Here is a 24984-nt window from a genome sequence, read left to right as displayed (position 1 = left end):
TGGTGCCAAGAGTCAATGTAAAACTCTTTTATGTTAAAAAGACAAGTTTTTTTTTTGTTAAAAACTCAAAATTTATATTATTTTAATGAAAAATTTCTATTTTGTTTGGTTAAAAACCCACTATTTTTGTAAAGATGTCGCAAGGTGTTGCAAAAATGTCCCAAACTATTGCAAAACTGTCTCAAAATGTTGCAAAGTTGTCGCAAAGTGTTGCTAAGTTGTTGCAAAAAAAAAAAAAATTTATTAGAGAGCTGAAGAAGAAAAAAAATTGACTGGTCATCAAAAAAATAAATTTATAGGGAATTTTGACCAAATTTCCCTGATGTAATTTTGTTCAAGATTGTTAGGTTTTAAGTAATTTGCATGGTTCTTTTTCGTTATAAGGCTCCTCTTAAAGAGTTCTGAGTTTAAACAATAAACATGCACATCACTGATAACAATGTCATTTGCCAATTAAGGTCATGTGACTAGTGGGAGTGTGGGACTAAAACTTACTGATAACAATCTCTTTTTTTTTTGTCAAGATATCTCCCCATTGAAACCTCCAAAACAGTTTATCCAAAAAAAATGTCCTTTAGATATCTCATTCGTACCGCATTGAAACACGTTCTATCGTGATCGACAAATTATTTTACATAAGGTAACATTTCCGATATCAAGCAAAACCAGATAGAATCATTTTTTTGCTTGAAGATCTTTTAAACCAGAGCTTCAATGGCGCATTTAAAAATTAGTCAGATGTATTTTTCTTTTGTTAAACATGGTTGAACCAATAGAAGTTTGTGTTCCATATGGGTGAAACCAATTTCACTTGGGGTGCACGAAAAGACATGGGGTGCCTTTGGAGGGATTTCGGAGCTGGGCTTCATCCAGTGTTGCATTTATACAGTTCGATTGCAGCGGAGTTTGTTAAGGAGATCCCAAAAACTATTTTGGGTTTCTTTCTCCTCTACTTTTTTCCCTGAATCAATCTCGTTCCCTCCGAGCGTTACATCCAATTCTTTGAGCTCACACACTTCTTGCTTCTTTTCTTCACTCGACGCTCAGAGTATCACTCATCCTCTCTTGCAGTTAGATCTTAATATTTGGTATTTGTAGTTCTCAAAAAATACCCAAGCCAAAGGGGCGCCTATAGACTTTTGGAGAGAATGATTGTGGTCAAAGATGTTTTGGGGGGCACTTTTAGCAAAAAATACATGTTATAACCTGGATTCCACTTCTTCTGAGAATTGAACCTAGGACCTCAAGGGCTTTGGAGTTTATGTCAGCACTTTCAACTACTTGGGCAAACAAATTTTGACAAAAGAGAACACGTTATTGTTGGCAATGTGATATGGAAATTCTATAGGCCCTGCCCATTTCTGTTAATGGGCCCTCCACACCCCATGGACTTCGTCAATCCGTTTAGACCGCCTCATTATCTAAGCGCTCCTCCTACCTGGTGAATATGAAAGAGTTTCTACAGCTTTTATTCACCCACTTCTCGTTTCCTTCCCTCATTGATATCATGAAAACTCCTATTCCTAAGAACCTCTACCCTCCCCGTCCCTACCACCCTCATTGATCGCCGACCACTCTTTTCTACCGACTAAGCTTACTAAAATTTGAATTTTTTCTGTGTTCCAACTATGTACAAGAGGTGTTTTATTTGTTGTGAAACCACTGTGGATTAAACAATTTCTAAAAGAATTTAAGAACATCGAGGGTCACTGAAAACCTTCTCTACATGATTCCATCTCCAAAGAAGTATATAACCATTTCTTAACACATTTTCTTTAGGTTTGAACAAATTAGTCATCTTTATTTCTTAATTAAAATGGCGATTAACAAATATTAGACTAGTGATATTCTGAGATTTGATATATAGAAAAGGTGTTCCTTGGATTTTTTTCGAAGGTAGAGGAGCTACTGAGCTAGTAATGAAGAGGCACTCCAAGGCATCTCTAAACGAAACAAGTTAATACAAGTTCAAATAGTTGGACGATTAATAAGTAGTGATGTTGTTTAGTATTTTTAAACTAAACGAATGTTTTGATCAAGGGACAAGCTATTTAAATGGGCAAAGAAAACAAGAAAAAATAACTTTTAGGGGTGGCAATGGGTACTCGTTTACCGAGAACCGAACTAGAACTGTTTATGCCGATTCTAAATCTTCATTTTTATATCCAACAAAGATTTAGTACCCGAACAATGGTGGTGGTCCAAAGTGAAGACGAAGATGAATAAGAAAGTCCATGTTTGGGGAAGTATTTTGGATGCGAGAGCAAAAACAAATTTTGGAGTTAATAGTTGGGGCCTTTGGGGCATGCCATGAGATGACAAACTCTTCAATTGAGTTCAGTGACAGACTTGTTTTTATGTTTTTCATTTTGTTTGTTTTGACGTACAAGACGATCTGATATCTTCAAATTTTAAAAACCCTAGTCATTGCCCCACCCACCCACAGGTTCTCTTTGATATCCTCCTCTTGAAAGGAATAACAAATAATTATATAGTACTACTGTTTGGTTCATCTAAATCCAAAATAAAGTGACTAGGAATCTATGTCGAATCGAGTAAGTTTTCACAAGTAATTTGAGTAATTGACAAAAAAAAAAAAAATTACTATGTAAAGTGATTAGTTGGTGTAATAACAATCAACTATTAATATATTTTAAGTTAATATCTCGTGTTTTTTTTTTTGATGAAGAAGTTAATATCTCGTGTTGAAATCCTATTTAGGATCTTTCAAATCTGAAGTGTTATGATTTCGTTTTGTAATGGTGTTTAATTTAAAAACGACATCGTTTCCTTTCATACTTAGGTGTTGTTTGTTTTTTGTTGGCTCTAACTCTGAAATCTGAAATAAATAATGTGTAATTACTTGTATAATTTGAGTATTGCATGTCTTTTGTCTTTACTTCTCTAAACAATCCACACCTTAAAATAATGTCTTCTTTTCAAATTCAGACTTGTTTTAAAAACTGAAAACATTTGCATTGAATATGAACACTTGTTTTAAGATCTCAATATAAAAACATGCAAAACAACTAAAGTTGTATACCTAATTATTTCAGTTTTCAAATTCAAATTTATTAAAAACAAACTGCACCTAAATGCACCCAAAGTTTGATTTGCCTATGACAAATCGTTTTAGTTTGTGAAACTTATACTTTGATGGGGTGGTAAACCACTGGACAAACCAGAATGGAATCTTAGTGTTTTCTTATATGTATTGGCTTTGACTTCACTTTTATGGAGAGAGAGGTTAAGTAAATTTTTCTCTTCCCTAAATATTGGGCAAAAAAGAAAGTAGAAAGGCCTCATTTCCTAATCAAAATTTGCTCCATATATAACAAACTAAGATCATATCTATTAAAATTGGTAAATATGTTACAAAATTTTGAACGGAATAAACAGTATACAGTTTATATATCTATATTTGATAAAAACACAAGTTATACTTCGTCCGGGCAAAATTCTTGAAATCTATTAAACTGATCGGTGCAAATTTCAGTAGTTCCGAAAATATTCACACGGCTAAATTTAACTACATGATGTGATACTTGACCTACTTAGTTCACACAAATTTCATTTCAATTGGAAGAAAAAAAAAAATCTCATTCAATTTACTCACCTACACTATTTTCCTTCAGTTGAGTACCCTTCGAAAATGATGTATCGTTGAAGAGGAGGTCTTGAACTTTGAAGATGGTCATCAAACATCATTATTAGCTTCTTCAACCTTTCATCATAGATCTGAATTCTTCAAAATTAACAAAACCATCACCATCTTTATCAACTCCCTTTATCATTAAAGAACATTCATGAAGAGTACACTTATAGTATCCAAGACTAACCAAAACTTGTTTCAATTCCTTTGCTGATATAAACCCATCTTTATCAGAATCAAATACAAGAAAAGCATCCATTAAATCACTATCTCCACCTACTTCACTACCAACAACTATCATGAATTCATCTAAATCAATAAAACCATCTCCATTACTATCTACTTGTTTTACCATAACTTCTGCTTCTTTTACAATTGTTGATTCCTCATGACCAAGACATAATAGTACTTCTCCTAGTTCTATCGACGATATTTTACCGTCTCCGTTAGTGTCTATTAGCTTAAACACTTGTTTCAATTGGTTAGATACTCCCATGGCTGCAAATGATGAAGTAATCCAATCAAACCCACTTGAGAATAATAATCTCTTCTTGGGTTTTCTTCTAATTCTAGTCATGAACTTCACTTGATGAAGAGAATGTCTAAGACACTTCTTTGTTGAGCTTATGCAATTTTTGAGAGAAGAAAACATGGTTGTAGGAAAGAGAGAGAGAGAGAGAGAGAGAGAGAGAGAGAGAGAGAGAGAGGTGGTGGTGGATTATGGTGGTTGAATAGGAGATTGATTGGGGATTGTTAATAGAAGAAGAAAAAGGGAAGAAAGTGAGATTATCATGTATGGTGGAGATGCATGTGAAGGTACATGTGCCATGTATATCTTTCTTTTTGTTTTTGTCACCTTGCAATAATTTTATTTCGTAGAGGACCCTACTTAGAAACCAAATCAAACTCTTGGTGGTGGAGCCTTTGAGCTCTTTCTCAATCAGCTTGCAAAACTACCAAAAGAGGAGTGACAATTTTCAATCATCTTCTAATTTCTTCTCTTTCACATTGTTTTTCGAATCAAATGAAACTGTTGAAAAACAGAATATTATGCATCCCTATTCAAAATCTTATCTAAAGAGATGAGACAAATTGTATGGTTGATTCCGAATTCGTAAATCTTTAGATCATAGTTAGCGGAAGTTCATTATTAAATCATGCCACACCAATAACAAGTATGCAGCCTGGTGAAAGGTTACAGAAAAAAAAAAAATTTCGTTTCAACGACAAACAACAAAAGCTATAGACAACCCGTTTTCAAGAGTTTCTATGATTGTCTTAAATAGAAGACTCGTGTTTATAGGATGGTACTCTGACCGACTACTTTCTATATACCTATTGGAGTTATCAGAATAACGTTGATGAACAAAAAAGTGGAGTGACAATATGAGTAGTTTTACTCTAACCGACTAGTTTCTGAAAGTGATGGTATTTCTATGGTTCTTAAAATTACCATCAAAGGTTTTAAGATCCTTGAAAAACACTTCGAAACGAGGCAGTCACCTGGTGTCTCGAGAATAAGATGATGGGCACTTCTGAAATAACTAGTACTTTTGATTCGTCGGCCAACACAAAAATGTTAGTAGTTTTGTCCATTAAACACTTGGAAATTTATATTATGGTAGTAACGTAGAAAAAACTATATTATGTTTTCATATAATTAATCCTTACAAAAAAATAGTTTACACCTTTCATGCATCAAGGCGTACTCTAGGGGCCGCACCTTTCATGCATCAAGGCGCACACGCTAGGGGCCGCCTCACCTCGTGGGAGCAAACCGACTTAGAAGAATAAAGACTTTTAAAAAATTGCTACTATCAATACAAGAGAAAATCCATCAATACTCTTTTGCATTTGAAAATCATATCTTTTACTTTCATCATCTACTAACTTGTACTTTAAATTCTGCAACTAAAACCGACAACAAGGAAATGAACAAGAAAGCAATAGCAGAATACTTGCAAAAGGAAAAATATCATACAAATCACAGGACCAAGATTTGACTAACTCACCTCAACAGGATTGAAGCAAAACCGGACCAACTGACGAACTAAGCATATCACCTAGCGCCACTTGAACTTCACTCGATCCATGTTCGCAGGTTATCAAGTTTGATAATAGTGGAAAGAAATTACTCAAATTGTTTCTGAACACGTCGTCTCTTAACGCACAAATCGCTTGAAGTGTTGCTACAATTACTGGACCTCTTGCTGCTAACTCTCTCCTTTTAGCTGACCCAAGAGGGATCGACCAACGGGCCCTACTGTTTTCTGATGTGACTCGAGATAGCTGAGGTGGGCGTGCTGTATCAAGATAGACCCGCAGGACTTCTTTGCAGAGATCTATTAGGTAGGTTTCAACTTTACTGTCTTCTTCTTTGTCAGACGTGGAGGCTGGTTGATCGAGGACAAGATTTTGTAACAATGTGAGGCAAATTTGGTAGGACTCGTTTTCCAGTCGTAGTAATGGAGGATCTTGCATCTGAGTCATGGAGCCAAAATCTTGTAGCTTTGATCGGAGATTATTGTCGATGTTTATTCTGTGAGCATGGGATGCCACCGAATGTAAAGCTTCAAACAGCACAATCGTATTCTTTGCTGAAAGTTGAGTTCTGTACATGTTGTAGATCTCCATAATAGCCTACATAAATTGAAATCAGTAGAAAAATAGGTCAGAAGTTTTACTTGTTATATGAAAAGCAAAACAAATTAATGAGTAATCCCCTACAAATTTGATTTTATTTGGTTGAAGAAATTAATAACCTCTTGTAATCTTAAAACACCAACATGCGAAGTAGAAAAAATGGCTGACAGAATTTAGTCACTTCGAGAAATATCATAATTTGACAACGTAACACGGATACTATTATTTGACAGCTTTAGACTGTCGATATAAATACTCGACCACTCATATATAATACTCAGATAATACTTGCAAGATGCTTGCATCAATTCAGTGGGTCTAGTGCGAAATTTTGTAAGTACAAGTTATATAGGAATGTCTTCATGGCCAAAGTTAATTCTAATGTATGAAGGTTATGTAATTCTAGGTATAGTCATAAATAAACAAATGAGATTGACAGCAAAACTGTGTACCTGAATCAACAATAGCTGAACAGCAGCTCGGCATTTTGCGTCGTTGATTGCAAGATAAATCCTGTGAGATCTCAGGTTGTCCTGATCATCATCAGGTGCAATAGATTCGGTAGCTTCTCCATTAGTGAAACTGGTCGAGGATTCTTTACTGCTTCTACCCACACTTTCTCCATCCAGGATATGCGAAAAATCTGAAAGTGACTAGGAATCTATGTGAAAGGAATAACAAATAATTAATATAGTACTACTGTTTGGTTCATCTAAATCCAAAATAAAGTGACTAGGAATCTATGTCGAATCCAGTCAGTTTTCATAAGTAATTTGAGTATTTGACAAAAAAAATAGGGTTATTTCCCTAATGGCCCCCTACTTTGTGACCAGCTTCCCGCCTGACCCCCTACTTTACAAGAAATATCCATATGGCCCCCTTCCGTTATAACACCGTTACTCTCTCTCTTCCATTTCTCTTCTCTCTCCTCCAACATGTTTTCTCTCTCTGCCACCTCGTTAAAATCAGCCACATCATCGTCTTCACCGGCCGGTCAAATTTTAGGTCGGCGACCTTCAAACTTTTTTTTTTCTCTCTCTTCTCTCTCTCTCTAAAAAAAAAAAAATTTTGTTTTTTTTGAAAATCTCTCACCTCTCTCTCTCTAAACTCCGGCGAAGGAAAACTTCGCCGGAGTTAGGTCTGTTCATCACGAACAGACCAGATCAGGGTCTGTTCGTGAAGAACAGACCCAGATCTGGGTCTGTTCGTGAAACTTCGCCGGAGTTTAGAGAGAGAGAGGTGAGAGATTTTCAAAAAAAAAAAGATTTTTTTTTTTTTTTAGAGAGAGAGAGAAAAAAAAAAAAGTTTGAAGGTCGCCGGCCGGAAATTTGGCCGGCCGGCGACCCTGCCGGTGAAGACGATGATGTGGCTGGTTTTAACGAGGTGGCAGAGAGAGAAAACATGTTAGAGGAGAGAGAAAAGAAATGGAAAAGAGAGAGTAACGGTGTTATAACGGAAGGGGGCCATATGGGTATTTCTTGTAAAGTAGGGGGCCAGGCGGGAAGCTGGTCACAAAGTAGGGGGCCATTAGGGAAATAACCCAAAAAAATACTAAGTGATTAGTTGGTGTAATAACAATCAACTATTAATATATTTTAAGTTAATATCTCGTGTTGAAATCCTATTTAGGATCTTTCAAATATGAAGTGTTATGATTTCGTTTTGTAATGGTGTTTAATTTAAAAACGACATCGTTTCCTTTCATACTTAGGTGTTGTTTGTTTTTTGTTGGCTCTGAAATCTGAAATAAATAATGTGTAATTACTTGTATAATTTGAGTATTGCATGTCTTTTGTCTTTACTTCTCTAAGCAATCCACACCTTAAAATAATGTCTTCTTTTCAAATTTAGACTTGTTTTAAAAACTGAAAACATTTGCATTGAATATCAACACTTGTTTTAAGATCTCAATATAAAAACATGCAAAACAACTAAAGTTGTATACCTAATTATTTCAATTTTCAAATTCAAATTTATAAAAAAACAAACTGCACCTAAATCTGCCCAAATTTTGATTTGCCAATGACAAATCGTTTTAGTTTGTGAAACTTACTTTGATGGGGTGGTAAACCACTGGACAAACCAGAATGGAATCTTAGAGGGGGGTAGTGGAGCGGGACTTTCACAGACTTTCATAGACAAAATGTCCCGTAGACATTTCAAGACATTTCGGATGAGTTATTATAGACAACATGTGTTCATAGACATTTTCAAGACATTGAGAGTTTGTAGACAAAATGTCTTTATAGACATTTCAAGACATTTGATCCATAGACAAAATGTCCTGGGGACATTTTAAGATCTTGAGTCCATTGACAAAATGTGTAATGCATATTATATTTGTGCTAATCAAAAATATATTTTTCGACTTTTGTAGACATCTGTGAATATTTGTGGACATTGATGGACATTTGGTAGACATTTATTATTTTAATATTATTATTATTATTTAATCACATGAAATAATATATTAATACTAACATTTCAAAAATATATTTTTCGACTTTCGTAAACATCTGTGAATATTTGTGGACATTGATGGACATTTGGTAGATATTTATTATTTTAATATTATTATTATTTTTTAATTACATGAAATAATATATTTATACTAACATTTCAAAAATATATATTTTTCGACTTTCGTAGACATCTGTAAATATTGTGGACATTGATGGACATTTGGTAGACATTTACTATTTTAATATTATTATTATTGTTTAATCACATGAAATAATATATTTATACTAACATTTCAAAAATATATATTTTTCGACTTTCGTAGACATCTGTAAATATTGTGGACATTGATGGACATTTGGTAGACATTTACTATTTTAATATTATTATTATTGTTTAATCACATGAAATAATATATTTATACTAACATTTCAAAAATATATTTTTCGACTTTTGTAGACATCTGTAAATATTGTGGACATTGATGGACATTTGGTAGACATTTACTATTTTAATATTATTATTATTGTTTAATCACATGAAATAATATGTTTATACTAACATTTCAAAAATATATTTTTCGACTTTCGTAGACATCTGTGAATATTTGTGGACATTGATGGACATTTGGTAGACATTTATTATTTTAATATTATTATTATTGTTTAATCACATGAAATAATATATTTATACTAACATTTCAAAAATATATTTTTCGACTTTCGTAAACATCTGTGAATATTTGTGGACATTGATGGACATTTGTAGACATTTATTATTTTAATATTATTATTGTTTTTTGATCACATGATGGACTTCAAATGTCTCTTGTTTTTTGAAAGACATTTTGGCTTCCAAATTTGTCCCAAATCCTTCACAAATTCATCAAACTATGAAGTCCACCAAAGTCTGGGACATATTTTGTCTACAATCGAATGCCTCGGACTTTCATAGACTCTCAAATGTCTGGATTTGAATGCCTCAGACTTTCGTGGACTCTCAAATGTCTGGATTTGAATGCCTCAGACTTTCGTGGACTCTCAAATGTCTGGATTTGAATGCCTCAGACTTTCGTGGACTCTCAAATGTCTGGATTTGAATGCCTCAGACTTTCGCGGACTCTCAAGAGTCCGGGAAAGTCTTGCTCCACTACCCCCCCCTTAGTGTTTTCTTATATGCATTGACTTTGACTTCACTTTTATGGAGAGAGAGGTTAAGTAAATTTTTCTCTGCCCTAAATATTGGGCAAAAAGAAAGTAGAAAGGCCTCATTTCTTAATCAAAATTTGCTCCATATATTTTTTTTTTGTTGAACAAATTTGCTCCATATATAACAAACTAAGATATGAATCTGTTAAAATTGGTAATATGTTACAAAATTTTGAACAGAATTAGCAATATACAGTTTATATGTCTATATTTGATAAAACACAAGTTATACTTCGTCTAGGCAAAATTCTTAAAATCTATTCAACCGATCGGTGCAAATTTCAGTAGTTCCGAAAATATTCACACGGCTAAACTTAACTACATGATGTGATACTTGACCTACTTAGTTCACACAAATTTCATTTCAATTGGAAGAAAAAATAAAATCTCATTCAATTTACTCACCTACACTATTTTCCTTCAGTTGAGTACCCTTCGTTGAAGAGGAGGTCTTGAACTTTGAAGATGGTCATCAAACATCATTATTAGCTTCTTCAACCTTTCATCATAGATCTGAATTCTTCAAAATTAACAAAACCATCACCATCTTTATCAACTCCCTTTATCATTAAAGAACATTCATGAAGAGTACACTTATAGTATCCAAGACTAACCAAAACTTGTTTCAATTCCTTTGCTGATATAAACCCATCTTTATCAGAATCAAATACAAGAAAAGCATCCATTAAATCACTATCTCCACCATGTTCACTACCAACAACTATCATAAATTCATCTAAATCAATAAAACCATCTCCATTACTGTCTACTTGTTTTACCATAACTTCTGCTTCTTTTACAATTGTTGATTCCTCATGACCAAGACATAATAGTACTTCTCCTAGTTCTATCGACGATATTTTACCGTCTCCATTAGTGTCTATTAGCTTAAACACTTGTTTCAATTGGTTAGATACTCCCATGGCTGCAAATGATGAAGTAATCCAATCAAACCCACTTGAGAATAATAATCTCTTCTTGGGTTTTCTTCTAATTCTAGTCATGAACTTCACTTGATGAAGAGAATGTCTAAGACACTTCTTTGTTGAGCTTATGCAATTTTTGAGAGAAGAAAACATGGTTGTAGGAGAGAGAGAGAGAGAGAGAGAGAGAGAGAGAGAGAGAGAGAGAGAGAGAGAGAGAGAGAGAGAGAGAGAGAGAGAGAGAGAGAGAGAGAGAGAGAGAGAGAGAGAGAGAGAGAGAGAGAGAGAGAGAGAGAGAGAGAGAGAGAGAGAGAGAGAGAGAGAGAGAGAGAGAGAGAGAGAGAGAGAGAGAGAGAGAGAGAGAGAGAGAGAGAGAGAGAGAGAGAGAGAGAGAGAGGAGAGGAGAGAGGAGAGAGAGAGAGAGAGAGAGAGAGAGAGAGAGAGAGAGAGAGAGAGAGAGAGAGAGAGAGAGATGAGAGAGAGAGAGAGAGAGAGAGAGAGAGAGAGAGTGAGAGAAGAGAGAGAGAGAGAGAGAGAGAGAGAGGTGTGGTGGTGGGTTATGGTTATGGTGGTTGAATATAGGAGATTGATCGGGGATTGTTAATAGAAGAAGAAAAAGGGAAGAAAGTGAGATTATCATGTATGGTGGAGATGCATGTGAAGGTACATGTGCCATGTATATCTTTCTTTTTGTTTTTGTCACCTTGCAATAATTTTATTTCGTAGAGGACCCTACTTGGAAACCAAATCAAACTCTTGGTGGTGGAGCCTTTGAGCTCTTTCTCAATCAGCTTGCAAAACTACCAAAAGAGGAGTGACAATTTTCAATCATCTTTTAATTTCTTCTCTTTCACATTGTTTTTGGAATCAAATGAAATTGTTGAAAAACAGAATATTATGCATCCATATTCAAAATCTTATCTAAAGATATGAAACAAATTGTATGGTTGATTCCGAATTCGTAAATCTTTAGATCATAGTTAGGGAAAGTTCATTATTAGATCATGCCACACCAATAACAAGTATGCAGCCTGGTGAAAGGCTACAGGAAAAAAACATTTTTCGTTTCAAGGACAAACAACAAAAGCTAGAGACAACCCGTTTTCAAGAGTTTCTATGATTGTCCTAAATAGAAGACTCGTGTTTGTAGGATGGTACTACTTTAACCGACTAGTTTCTATATACCTATTGGGAGTTATCAGAATAACATTGATGAACAAAAAGGTAGAGTGACAATGTGAATAGTTTTACTCTAACGGACTAGTTTCTGAAAGTGATAGTATTTCTATGGTTCTTAAAATTACCATTAAAGGTTTTAAAATACTTGAAAACACACTTCGAAACGAGTCAGTCACCTGGTGTCTCGAGAATAAGATGGGCACTTCTGAAATAACTAGTACTTTTGATTCGTCGGCCAACACAAAAAATGGTAGTAGTTTTGTCCATTAAACACTTGGAAATTTATATTATGGTAGTAAAGTAGAAAAAACTACTCCATATTATGTTTTCATATAATTAATCCTTACAAAAAAATAGTTTACACCTTTGACCTTTCATGCATCAAGGCGTACTCTAGGGGCCGCACCTTTCATGCATCAAGGCGCACACGCTAGGGGCCGCCTCACCTCGTGGGAGCAAACCGACTTAGAAGAATAAAGACTTTTAAAAAATTGCTACTATCAATACAAGAGAAAATCCATCAATACTCTTTTGCATTTGAAAATCATATCTTTTACTTTCATCATCTACTAACTTGTACTTTAAATTCTGCAACTAAACCGACAACAAGGAAATGAACAAGAAAGCAATCGCAGAATACTTGCAAAAAGAAAAATATCATACAAATCACAGGACCAAGATTTGACTAACTCACCTCAACAGGATTGAAGCAAAACCGGACCAACTGACGAACTAAGCATATCACCTAGCGCCACTTGAACTTCACTCGATCCATGTTCGCAGGTTATCAAGTTTGATAATAGTGGAAAGAAATTACTCAAATTGTTTCTGAACACGTCGTCTCTTAACGCACAAATCGCTTGAAGTGTTGCTACAATCACTGGACCTCTTGCTGCTAACTCTCTCCTTTTAGCTGACCCGAGAGGGATCGACCAACGGGCCCTACTGTTTTCTGATGTGACTCGAGATAGCTGAGGTGGGCGTGCTGTATCAAGATAGACCCGCAGGACTTCTTTGCAGAGATCTATTAGGTAGGTTTCAACTTTACTGTCTTCTTCTTTGTCAGACGTGGAGGCTGGTCGATCGAGGACAAGATTTTGTAACAATGTGAGGCAAATTTGGTAGGACTCGTTTTCCAGTCGTAGTAATGGAGGATCTTGCATCTGAGTCATGGAGCCAAAATCTTGTAGCTTTGATCGGAGATTATTGTCGATGTTTATTCTGTGAGCATGGGATGCCACCGAATGTAAAGCTTCAAACAGCACAATCGTATTCTTTGCTGAAAGTTGAGTTCTGTACATGTTGTAGATCTCCATAATAGCCTACATAAATTGAAATCAGTAGAAAAATAGGTCAGAAGTTTTACTTGTTATATGAAAAGCAAAACAAATTAACGAGTAAATCCCCTACAAATTTGATTTTATTTGGTTGAAGAAATTAATAACCTCTTGTAATCTTAAAATACCAACATGCGAAGTAGAAAAAATGGCTGACAGAATTTAGTCACTTCGAGAATTATCATAATTTGACAACGTAACACGGATACTATTATTTGACAGCTTTAGACTGTCGATATAAATACTCGACTACTCATATATAATACTCAGATAATACTTGCAAGATGCTTGCATCAATTCAGTGGGTCTAGTGCGAAATTTTGTAAGTACAAGTTATATAGGAATGTCTTCATGGCCAAAGTTAATTCTAATGTATGAAGGTTATGTAATTCTAGGTATAGTCGTAAATATACAAATGAGATTGACAGCAAAACTGTGTACCTGAATCAACAATAGCTGAACAGCAGCTCGGCATTTTGCGTCGTTGATTGCAAGATAAATCCTGTGAGATCTCAGGTTGTCCTGATCATCATCAGGTGCAATAGATTCGGTAGCTTCTCCATTAGTGAAACTGGTCGAGGATTCTTTACTGCTTCTACCCACACTTTCTCCATCCAGGACATGCGAAAAATCTGGAAGAGTAGCATTAGCTGCTTCTTTTAATGATAAAACCACATCTAACCACTTTTCTTCTGAAAATAAATCTCCTGAATTGCTCATTAGACGAACAAATGCAGCAATTCCAATGCCAGCAAGGCTCTGATGGGGCCGCTTGATAAAATTTACCAGCAATAGCAACACCTTTTTCAATAATGGGTTGACTGTGCTATAAAAGTTGACGAAAAGATCAATGACTAGTTGGAGAGACAATGTACATGTCTCGTAAAGCCATGCGTCTTGATCCAGCTCACTAGTATCAAGTTCAAGTCCCTCCCCTATCGAAGGTCCACTAGAAGGATCAATGGCATGACGAACATAGTCAAAAATGGGAAAAAGAACTGAATCAAAAACTCGTTCCCACAAAGGTAACGAGAAAAGATGACCATGGTTACGTAGAGTATCAAACAGAATTTGTAGGGCACTTTTTCTTATTTCAGGTCTTGTATCGAAGCTAAGTTCTGACAATCCTGCAAAAAGGAAAAAGAGATAAACTTATTCTTGTGTATTAGAAGCAATCACCTCCTGAAAAAGGGGGGAAAAATTTATATCTCTGTTTAGAAATACTAAATCCAAAATATTTGTTATATATAGTTCATCTTTGAAGTTCTCCTAACCAGTAAAAGCCATAAAATGGATCGATGAACAAATAACAGACGTAAATCATATACATATGTAGCTAATATGGAACATCAATGACCTCAACAAAAAAAAAAAAAAAATATGGAACATCAATGGACAAATATTCAGATTTAGATATAAATATTAATACGAATATAAATAGGAATATAGCATGACGCCATGACCCATCCTTAATAACCCCTTCTAACACCCCCATCAACCAGATAACTGAAATCTATTGGATGCATGTATCTTACCTGCCAACAATGGAAACCAGCAATAGAGGTGATCAGGGAACTGTGCACTCTGTTGCTTTCCATCTTTGCTAGAACTAGGTGATGCTAAAGCATCCTTCCCCAGAGCTTCCTTGTCCTTACTCCTCGAGGAACCAAGGTCTCCTTCTGCAAGTTTTGCCGCACAGAAACGGAGGAAAGCAATTGCATTGAGGCTAATGTCTTTGCTAAATCTGCTATTAGTGAAAGCAATTAGACAGTTCACACAATCTGTAAAGGTGGTCGTTTCAGTTTCAGTTATATATGGAAAGTAATCACGAATAATCTTCTCCGTTATCTCAAAAGCCAGCATTACGATGTTCTTGTGGTCATCAGAAGCTGCAGTTGTGAAAACCTGAAAAATTCAGTCATAAAGCATTATAAATCACCAAATATGGCAGTCACGTGCATTATGTAACGACGGAAATCCTTGAAAACTTCAACTCTATATTTAACATTAGTAAAATGTAAAAACTGAAAATAATAATACTAAACAAAAGCGATTAACAAGTCAAAGGAGATTGAGCTGTACCATGAACATGCTTTTCCATCCTGATTTGACATTATTGACACGAGATAAAACCATTTGAGAGACGCATCTGATGATTAATTCTCTTATTTCAACAGCACTGCTCTTACGCATAACGATGACAAAAGGCTTCATGAACTCATTCTGGAAATTATAATTTGCCAATTCTTCCCTATCTAAAAACTTCATAGCCAGTTGCCGCAATGAATCCATTGCAAATATTGCAATTGAAAGGTTATCTGAGCATCCAATGGTTACGAAGAAGTCTGAGAGTACAAGCCAGATGCTTGACCAGACAAGCCTGATGCGATTCATGTTGTAGTGACTGCATGAAAGAAAACACTAATGAGATGAAGAAAAAAAATACGAGATAACTTTACAGAAATGAACATATAAACACTATTTTTGAGCAACTAAGTAATTAAAAAAAGAGGATGCAAGGGGCGAAGATTTCGTACGCAATTTCAACAATCTTGGTAAGGCTGAAAACCCGTGGATCAGATGTAGATCGCAATTCATCCATGGACACCTTACATAGAGCTTTCACAAAATCAATAATTGCCTCACTGTTCAACCTCTGACTCCTCGCAAATATACGATTCATTTCAGAGCTTCCAACTTGTTCTAACATGTTTAAGTTAGAAACTAAATTGGTCATTTGTTCAGATGTAATTGATCCAGAAGCATGGCGACCAATACCAGCACTGTCATATGAACCCCTTCTTGCAGCTGCAGCTGGATGGTGAACTTTCCCAGCTCCCTTCTTGTTAAGTACGGGAAGCATTGTCGACTTGGATTGTTTTGATTTTTCTAGTTCATGCTGAGGAACTGCAAAGAAAGTTGCATCAGGAGGAGCACCCTCTCCTAAAAGACACAAATGCTGAAACCGGGATACGCAAGTCAAGATATGCTCCCAGGCTTCTTGTAAGTAATCTCCTTCTTCATCTGCAATGGTAAGAATTGCCTGTAGATTGCAATCAATTGTCAAATAAGATCACTAACAAAATGAAAAACTAACAACCGAAGCCTCTGAGAGTCCAAAAAGTTCAATACGTAACAAATATTGGTTACTTAATTAAAATGGAAAAAGTAAATTATCAATCCAACCACGGACCTTGATAGCATCAATATTTTTCTGCTTGATATCTGCAGGTGAGTGGAGAGATGTGAACTTGGCTAGTGAAGTCACAAAAGCATCTCTATGAGTCTTCATGGACATTACTGCAGTAACATGTATGGCACAACGGAAACCATCAAGACAGTGAGCTATAACCACTACATCATCACTCTGATCAAGTGGAACACTAAAGGCAGCCAACATAGGAGCCCAGCAGACCTCGATCATGAATCTCAAAATCACCACATCAGTCGCTGCGTAATAAACTGACCTACAATTTGCCAAAGGGAACTAGATCAAGAACATTACCTAGAGAAGTTCGATAAGTTCATCGAAAAAGAGGAAACACATGTAATGGGGGCATAGGGCTAATTGGCAAAGCTATACACTTCAAGGGGCACTACTAAACACTAGTTCCTTAATATTTGAGCATTATCTATCTTTTTCTCTTATTTTCACTAAATTCCGGAATTATGTGCCTCATTGGTTTGAACATTACTTCTAATGGATTATTTGAGCCAATACCTAATTAGCGACAACCCCAGGGTCTGAATTCAGGACTTCTCCCACAAAAACTAATACACCTGCAATTTGATGAACCACTGGTTCCAAAACTACTCCACAGTTTCTCATTCTTATTAATACTACGTGGGCACCTTAGACGGGACTTAGATTGTGTGGTTAAACAGTTTATTCAGAGCTTAGAACATTTCACCCAACAAAAGGGCTTAAATTCGTCAAGCGAGTCAGTCCTGTGCCAAAGCTAGCCGGCAAGGTGACGACTAGTCCCCCTTCCGCTCTCTGAACGAGTGAGCGACATGGCAGAACAATAAATAAAAATAGGAAAACGTAAACACAAATAAATATCTACAACCAGCAGCTCAAACTGCACAGCAATATTTGCAATAATAAAATCCATAGAGCTTACTCAGATTTGCGAGCTCTTTCTTTGAACTGCTCTTGCATTTGCCTGATGAGGTCATCACTCGTCTCCATATGTTCTTCCCCTCGCTTGCGGATAACAATATTTAGAATACCATCCAAACCTAAGATTCTGTTTGAGTTTACAGACTGCCTCAGTTGTGGAGCCAACTCATCATCTTTCATTTTAATCTCATTCTTCGAAATGCGTTCGTACAAGGATCTCAAGTACTCTTCAGGAAGATCCTTTCCATCATCTATACCACGGTTGTTTCTAATAAAGTCATCAGGAGACATCTGCATCATCAACGACAGAATAAGCCATATAGTTTTATAATTTATACATCCAAAAAGAAACAAGGCAAGGACAATATACCTTGTTTTTCACCATGGGGTTGTGTGCATCAGTGTTTAGCAGTATCACGGAGTAAGCAAGAACGTAAGCAGTATCTGCACTAGTAAAAGCCTTCGGATTACATTTCCAGAAACGCTCAGCAAATTTCTCCATGATACGATCTATCTTTTGTGCCTCGCCAGGCAACCTAAAACCTTGTAGGAAGGTTCGGATAGCCTCATCAAACGGCATCCCTTCAAAGTCAAAGGAATCAACATATGCATGCATGACTTTTAGAGGTAACTCCTCCCTTTCTCCCAGGTAGTCACCAATCAAACTCTTATTTAACCCGGACGTGCTTTTAAGGAAAGCTGCTATCTCTTCCGCTGACTCGCCAACCTTCTTCGCGTTGATAAGGAATTCAATACCCTTTTTTGGTTTCCGATTAAAAAGAGATATACCTTCCTGCCATAGTCATAGATAAGATCAAACAGGCAACATCAAGCTGCAAAAAGGACATACCTAGGGCCAGAAAATGTTGGTAATTGAAACATTAAAAAAAATACCAACCTGAAGCTCCAGCTTGTAAGCTCTGCGCAGCTCAATTGATGAAACATCAGAAACTTCGCTGGAAGTCTCAGATTGAGAATCAGATCCTTCCGCAAGCTCACTACCATTACCATTTGCCAGAGGAAGACTTGCAATGTCGGGACTGCTTCCAAGTGCTTCAAATTTATTGCGCGAGCTGGGATCAGGTATGCGGAACTGTTTATTCATCCAATCACCCATTGATCTCAAAACAGCCACTAAGCACTTCATTGCCTCAAGTTTCATTGTTGCATCCTGCTGTGGCTGTAAGCTAGAGGCAGAACCAGCTGGAACACCTTGAGCTGTTTTCAGAAGTCCATTGACCATCCTACCAAGAGAGTAAGATTAGGAGACATGCAAATAAGTTTTCAGAACCAAAAACTGTCTGACATGGTGAAAGGAGAGAAAACATTGGAACTGAATATCAAAAAATATAAACAGCCTCAAAATTAACCACGTTTTATAATAAAGGAATTCTGTACGGAGGAAAAGAAACAACAAACCTCTCAAATATGTTTGATGAATTGACGTCACAGTCGTAGTTTATGAAAATATCAACTAAGATTTGTGAATCAACACAGAGCTTCTCCAGAAACTTCAGCACAATCATCTTTTGCTGAAAATTTGGTTGGGCAACATTTTCCAAAACTCTAAGAACAATCATAGGAAAAAACACACCAATTTCTGCTTTCAATCCAGCTCTAAACCTCGAGACCAAACTAATGAAAATGGAGCAAGAAAGCTGAAAAACAATCATGAGAGTGGACGCACTGTTCTTGAGCAACGATAGGCACAAGTATTGTTTAATCGCACCTAAAAACCTGTCCCACAACAACGAAAAACCATCAAATCATGGCATAATGGTTAGTTCAAGAAGAAAGACATGAAAACGACCGTCATTATAGAGCAGATAGTGAAGGGACCAAAAAAAGGAAGCATCAAGAATACAAAACAAAATACATGAATTCATTAGTAAAGACGATCATAGAATCTTGATCAACAATCTATGGCTTCAAGAGTTTCTTCAATATTTGTGAGATTGGGTGTACTGGTGGAATGAGGATATAATTGATACCAGAAAAACTTGGGACTCACAGCGGTCCTTAGAACATTTTCCACACGCATTTGAGCTTCTACGGCGCTCAAATGGAGATATTTAGAGTAATGTTCAGGGGTAAGAGGTCATCCTTATCATTAAAAAATTACAGATAAATATATTATTAACATATTTGTATTCTTTTCTTAATGAAAATAAAACATATCCCTGAAGCATGTCTTTGCCTCACTGCCACCTTACCTCCTACTTTACCGTATTTGAATAAGAAAAAGGGGAAACATGGTTTCCAAGGAAATCTTGTCATTTCACCCTCCTTATCCTATTATTAACGTAGGCAATCTGGTAAGGTAGGAAGGCATCCTATCCTTACAGTACCACCTTGACATAAGTAACACTTCAACAAGATCACTCAGTCGATTTTCAAATTGATTGATGAATGATTACTTCCTCGTAGTCAGACCCAACCCACCGACTAGGGACTTGGAAGATTAAAATGAAGTGACAACATGAAGCAGAGTTACATCCCCTTCTTGGAGATGCAAAGATGACTGCTTTAGCCATACAATCTCCTTCTCTTTTGTTAGGGTGTATTCGAATTGTCTCCTAGTCCCATGCATGTAAACGAGCAAGTTTATGGCTCATAGTAGCTCTTATCGTGGAGTTTCGTACGATTTTATTGGATCATTCTCCCGTTCTTGCAGGAAGGATGCTCCTTAGTCAACATGCAATTTCCATAATTAATAGTTGCAATTTAGGCTTTGGCCTCCCTACCACGTTGCAACTACAATTAAGGTAGTGGACCTAGTGATCTTACTATGTTATGTACAAAGAGATTAGGTCTCAAGCATGTCGACTGTACCTGCAGGAACCTAGTACCTTGCCCAACTATGCCTTACATAAATAATGAACCCAACGAGGTGATTCCGTTTGCAGTTTAGGAAATAAAAAAGGGAGTGCAAATGTGCAATGGGGATTTCTTTGCATCCTTTAGAGACTTTGAGACCTTTTGAGAATAAAAGAACCTTATTGTCATTGCTGTATCGTTTCTCTTCCTTCTCAAGCTGAAAAGGAGTCTTTTGTCATGTTATTACTTATGAGTTGTATCCATAACTTTGTCATCCAAAGGATCCTCAGTAAACAACCACACCCCCACGGTGTATGCGGTGGTTCTGACTTATGACTTATGAAGGACTCATTCAATGTGCTACGGGCACACAAATAAAAATATCACATATAGCAAATTGATACGCACTAGAACCATTGGTTCCTTGAATACTTCATTTATGCCTCATGGTATATTAGCATTGCACATATTAATAAGAATCTTAAGTAGTTTGTATCAGAAGCCAGCCAAATAAGGTATATACATCAGAGATGGGACGATAATAAATATCTAATTAAATATATGTAACGAAGTATAATGAATGTATATGCATAGAAGTTAAGTGACAGTAATGGATAAAGAAATAATTCTACTAGGACATCAAATTAGCACTTGGAATTCTATTTCCTCGTCTGATTTTATATCAACTGTTAGACAGCTCTTTTGGTTCTATTTTCCTTTTCCTACCTAGTCAATTAGATTTATTGGTGTGTTTCTTCAACAAAAAAAAAAATCATATTACTTGCAATGGGTAGTGGTAACATTCCAGAATCTAATACACTACAAGAGACTTTAGATTACATAGATTCAAAATACGTAGACATGCACTAGCATAAAGACAAAGTATGGAAACAAAACCAAATGTTTAAATTTTACTTTCTACAGTGTCAACTACAATATGTTATTGAGCTGCTGAAAAACAAAACAACGGTAAATAGATAATATGGAAAAGAGATACCTGTCACTAGTCCTAAAAACTGCTCCTGCATTCTCCAACAAAATCTTAAGCAACTCCAAAGCTACTATTTTGCCACGCATCAATTGAGGATCAGCCAATGCTTCCTTGGGAGGTGTTTTCATGGAGAGCTTACAAAGCGCTCTAAACACCAAGAAGGCATCTCGTCTCAGCTTATTACCTATTTGTATTTCCAAATCATCATCTTTATCCCCCTCTCCATCTGCTAATTCACCCTTTCTACCTTCTAAAGCTGTCTTATACATGCTAATTTCCCAGTACTTAGCATCCAACATATCTTTATCTGTGGAATCCAACAAATCTGCTGGATTTGTTGTTTCAACAGTTGTAGTCTCAAAAGCACCATCGTGCCCACCCAATGAACCCTTGCGAGGGGTCATTGGATGCAAAACAACATCAATATCCTGTATTATCTTGGTAATAAAACCTTGAACAAACTGAGTCATACCCTCATCCTTCTCTGACTTTTCACTAGGTTCCATCAATTCGGCAACTACAATTGGCTGAATCGGAACAGTGGAAGAATCAGCTTCCATTCTCCTAAATACAATAACTAACATTTGGATCAAAGAAGCTTTAGCAGTAATTTGATTAACAACATTCTTACTACCCAAATATATATCATAACAAGTCCTAACAATCAACAACAAACAATCTCCATGGATCCGTAACGAAATTGAAGTAACAGCTGATAAAAGTGTTCTAAGTACCATAAGTTCAATAGCTTCATCTCCTAATTCATGACACTTACAGACAGATTCAATCAAACGCGATAAAAGCTTAGAATCAGGACCACCACTTGGATCCGCTTCACCACGTACATAACCATGAGCAACTAACTTCTGAATTGCATCTAAAGCTGGATCAGCAATTTTTAAAAACCCCGATCCACAAGCAGAGATTAAAGGACTAAGAATTAATTCAGATTCAGATAATGAAAATTCAATTGGTCCACCATCGTGTAAAGGACCAGAAATAGTAGTACCATTTTGAGAAGCTTCAGATTCATGAGTAGGAGATAATGGTGATTTATCTGGTGAAGATAATCGATCGAGTACTGATTTACATTCATGAGCAAGTTTTGAGTGTTTTCTCCAAGAAGCATTCTTTATAATTTTTTCTAAAGCTGGAGTAATTACCAGACTCAAACGGGAATCAGCTTCCGAAGAAGCCATTCCCGATCACTACTACTAACAGAGTATCTCAGATCCCGAATAAACAAAAACGTAAAAAGAAATCAAGAGAGAGAGATTGAATTTTCTAGGGTTTTGTTGAGTCAAAGAACTATGAGCATACCTCTTCCCCTTTTGTGTTAGGTCAGTGATGATTTCATTACTGTTTTTTCATTCGCTGCTAGTAGAAGCAGAGAAGTCGAAGAGAGAGAGAGAGAGTTAGAAAAAATGGTATAAAATGATCTTCCAAGTGAAATTTCAGAACTGGATTAGAAAAGTAAAACGGAGAATTAATTTTGGATTAATAAATGACTAAAATGTCCCTGTAAGTAGTAGTAAGCATTTGTCTGAGACTAACAAACGCGAATTTTTAGCTCTCGAGATTAGAGAGTAAAAAAAAAAAAAGTTGACCACTTGTAAATTTGCTTTAGGACAGAGATTAATTTTAATTTGGAGCTATCCATCTTGTGGGGTCGAGCCAGGTCGGACCTATCAAGGGTTATGTGCCAGTCAAGCAGACCTGAGGTTATTTAAGATTGGACTAGTCTGAAAAGATTAGAAAATTTTGTCGGGCTCGTTTTAGTTCGTGAATCATCCCAAAATCACTTGTAAAACTACTCAAAACAGATCTCACACATTTTTTTAAAGTAGCTTTTACATTCTCACCGTATGGGATATATGGAACAAACGTTGAAGAGAGCAACACTTAAGACGGACACATTATGGCTCATTCATGCATCCACCCACTTGGGCTACATCTTCGGTATATTATGTCTACAATGCATCTGTGTGCAAGTTTATAATGTAGAAATTATTTGATATGTAGATATGATAGATTTTTTAAAAGTTCGTGTTTTTTTAATACTTTTTTTCTCACAAAGAAACTCATTAGTTGTTGGAGAATGAATGATAAGGGATAGTAATAGTATATGTCCTCTGTTCATCAAAAAAAAAATAGTATATGTCCTCTATTAAGGAAGAGAAAGATGGCCAAGACATAACATACTCTTTTTTCATCCAAGTTGACAAACTGAAAACAGAAGCTTAATCAATGGATCTGTGGTCATAGGAATACTATTTATAATTCTAATTCTTTAATAGTCTTCAATTCAACAAAAAAATTTAAGTGGACTAGCTAGGAGCCTGGGAGGCTAGGACTAATCAGATTTGAATTGGATAATATATTTTTAGTGTATATGTGCATAAAAATATGCATTAATTTGACAGATACAATATCATTAGGGATCAGTTTGACGATTAAGGTTTAATTAGGACGTTGGCGTGCTTCACTTTTTTACTGTTTAGAGTAATAGGAATGGATGTTCTAGTACCAAAGACTATAATATCTAGGTTTTTCTCTCTCAATTGGTTTCACTATAAACTTCACATGGTATTAGAACTACACACGGATTGGAATAAAAACTGCACGTAAGAAAAAAAAAAATATGTGCTCAAAGATCATCACATGTAAGAGGTGTCTAAAAATAATCTCATATAGGAAAGAGACGATTTAATAAGGTGGCCAATATACGGACAATCAAATATCCTATGTGGACAACAATTTTTGGGTCGGGCAAGTCACCTGTGTCCAACTTGCATTTACTAGAGGGACAAAACTATTAGGGTTAAAATGTTAAAATAATAAATTTTTTGAGGATCATAGACAAATATAATACTTTAGATTAAAAGAAGAAACTAATTTTGCCATTCTTCTTCTTCGTCCTCCCTAAAGTCCTAAGAAGCACCTTGATGTTGAGCTACTCTTGATGAAGATGAAACTCTATCTAATTATCTCTCTCTCTCTAAGTATTTTTAAAAATCTAAGCAAAAGAGATAAAATAGAACCAGATACAAACCCTAAGAAGTAAAAAGACAAAATTGCAATACTAGGTCAGTGATGAAAGTCCCAAATGAAGATTCTGTCCGCTTCTCCTTCTCATTCATTACTGATGATGAAGAAGGTTTTAATTGTTGATTTTGGTGGTCTTTTATTGCTTTCTATTAAGGACTTTAGTACTCAATGATGGGCAAATACTACAGCACTTCATTTCATCTAGGTATTTGATTAATAGAACTTTAGAGTTCATATAAGTTATCTGCCAACAGTAAAAAGAAGTAATTAAAGAGCTACTAAGAACTTAATAGAGGACAGTAATGGTATGGAATTACATATTCGCACTGAAAAATCTCGCTCATATGATCTTCCAGCTCTAATAATATCTTCTTCCTCTGATTTCTTTTCTACCATCTTGCCTCCGTCTCTGAATCAACAAACAGACCCACTGGCTATGGTGGAAATTTCTTTTATGTTACTCGTTTTCCTTCTCTTGTAAACAAATCCATGGTTATTAGAAATCTCATTGACCTTCCTCCCATGATCTTACTAGTTCTTCTCCTGCCATGCCGTTTGGTGTTCCACCATTGAAGAAGAAGAAGTCGAAGGTCTTTCTTAGGG

At 35.9% G+C, this 24984-nt stretch overlaps 1 protein-coding gene and 3 pseudogenes across 4 annotated transcripts; all 4 read right to left on the bottom strand.

Annotated features, from left to right (window-relative positions):
• Positions 1–3332: 3332 nt before the first annotated feature.
• On the bottom strand, positions 3333–4304 carry LOC147552571 (calmodulin-like protein 3 pseudogene; annotated as a pseudogene). Its single transcript, XR_015238516.1, has one exon. The product of XR_015238516.1 is annotated as a calmodulin-like protein 3 pseudogene (transcript).
• Positions 3333–6939, bottom strand: LOC147552570 (brefeldin A-inhibited guanine nucleotide-exchange protein 2 pseudogene; annotated as a pseudogene). The gene is made up of 2 exons (XR_015238515.1): positions 6748–6939; positions 3333–6292 (listed from the first exon to the last, which is right to left on the bottom strand). The product of XR_015238515.1 is annotated as a brefeldin A-inhibited guanine nucleotide-exchange protein 2 pseudogene (transcript).
• A 3148-nt stretch (positions 6940–10087) lies between these two features.
• On the bottom strand, positions 10088–11087 carry LOC147552569 (calmodulin-like protein 3 pseudogene; annotated as a pseudogene). The gene has a single exon (XR_015238517.1). The product of XR_015238517.1 is annotated as a calmodulin-like protein 3 pseudogene (transcript).
• Positions 11088–12581: 1494 nt separating this feature from the next.
• Positions 12582–23178, bottom strand: LOC147552568 (brefeldin A-inhibited guanine nucleotide-exchange protein 2-like). The gene is made up of 11 exons (XM_086671555.1): positions 21340–23178; positions 18945–19262; positions 18424–18769; positions 17896–18318; positions 17527–17816; positions 16596–16869; positions 15940–16445; positions 15485–15806; positions 14938–15307; positions 13844–14529; positions 12582–13387 (listed from the first exon to the last, which is right to left on the bottom strand). The coding sequence occupies exons 1-11, from the start codon at positions 22530–22532 to the stop codon at positions 12761–12763; spliced, it is 5355 nt and encodes a 1784-aa protein (XP_086527681.1). The 5' UTR covers positions 22533–23178; the 3' UTR covers positions 12582–12760.
• Between the last annotated feature and the right edge of the window lie 1806 nt (positions 23179–24984).

The sequence above is a fragment of the Eschscholzia californica genome, unplaced genomic scaffold, assembly GCF_041429995.1.
Source record: "Eschscholzia californica isolate CP2 unplaced genomic scaffold, dmEscCali1.0.p SCAF_3, whole genome shotgun sequence".
Lineage (NCBI taxonomy): Eukaryota > Viridiplantae > Streptophyta > Magnoliopsida > Ranunculales > Papaveraceae > Eschscholzia > Eschscholzia californica.
Note: the sequence above shows the minus strand (reverse complement) of the source record. Positions and strands in the feature narration are given on the sequence as shown.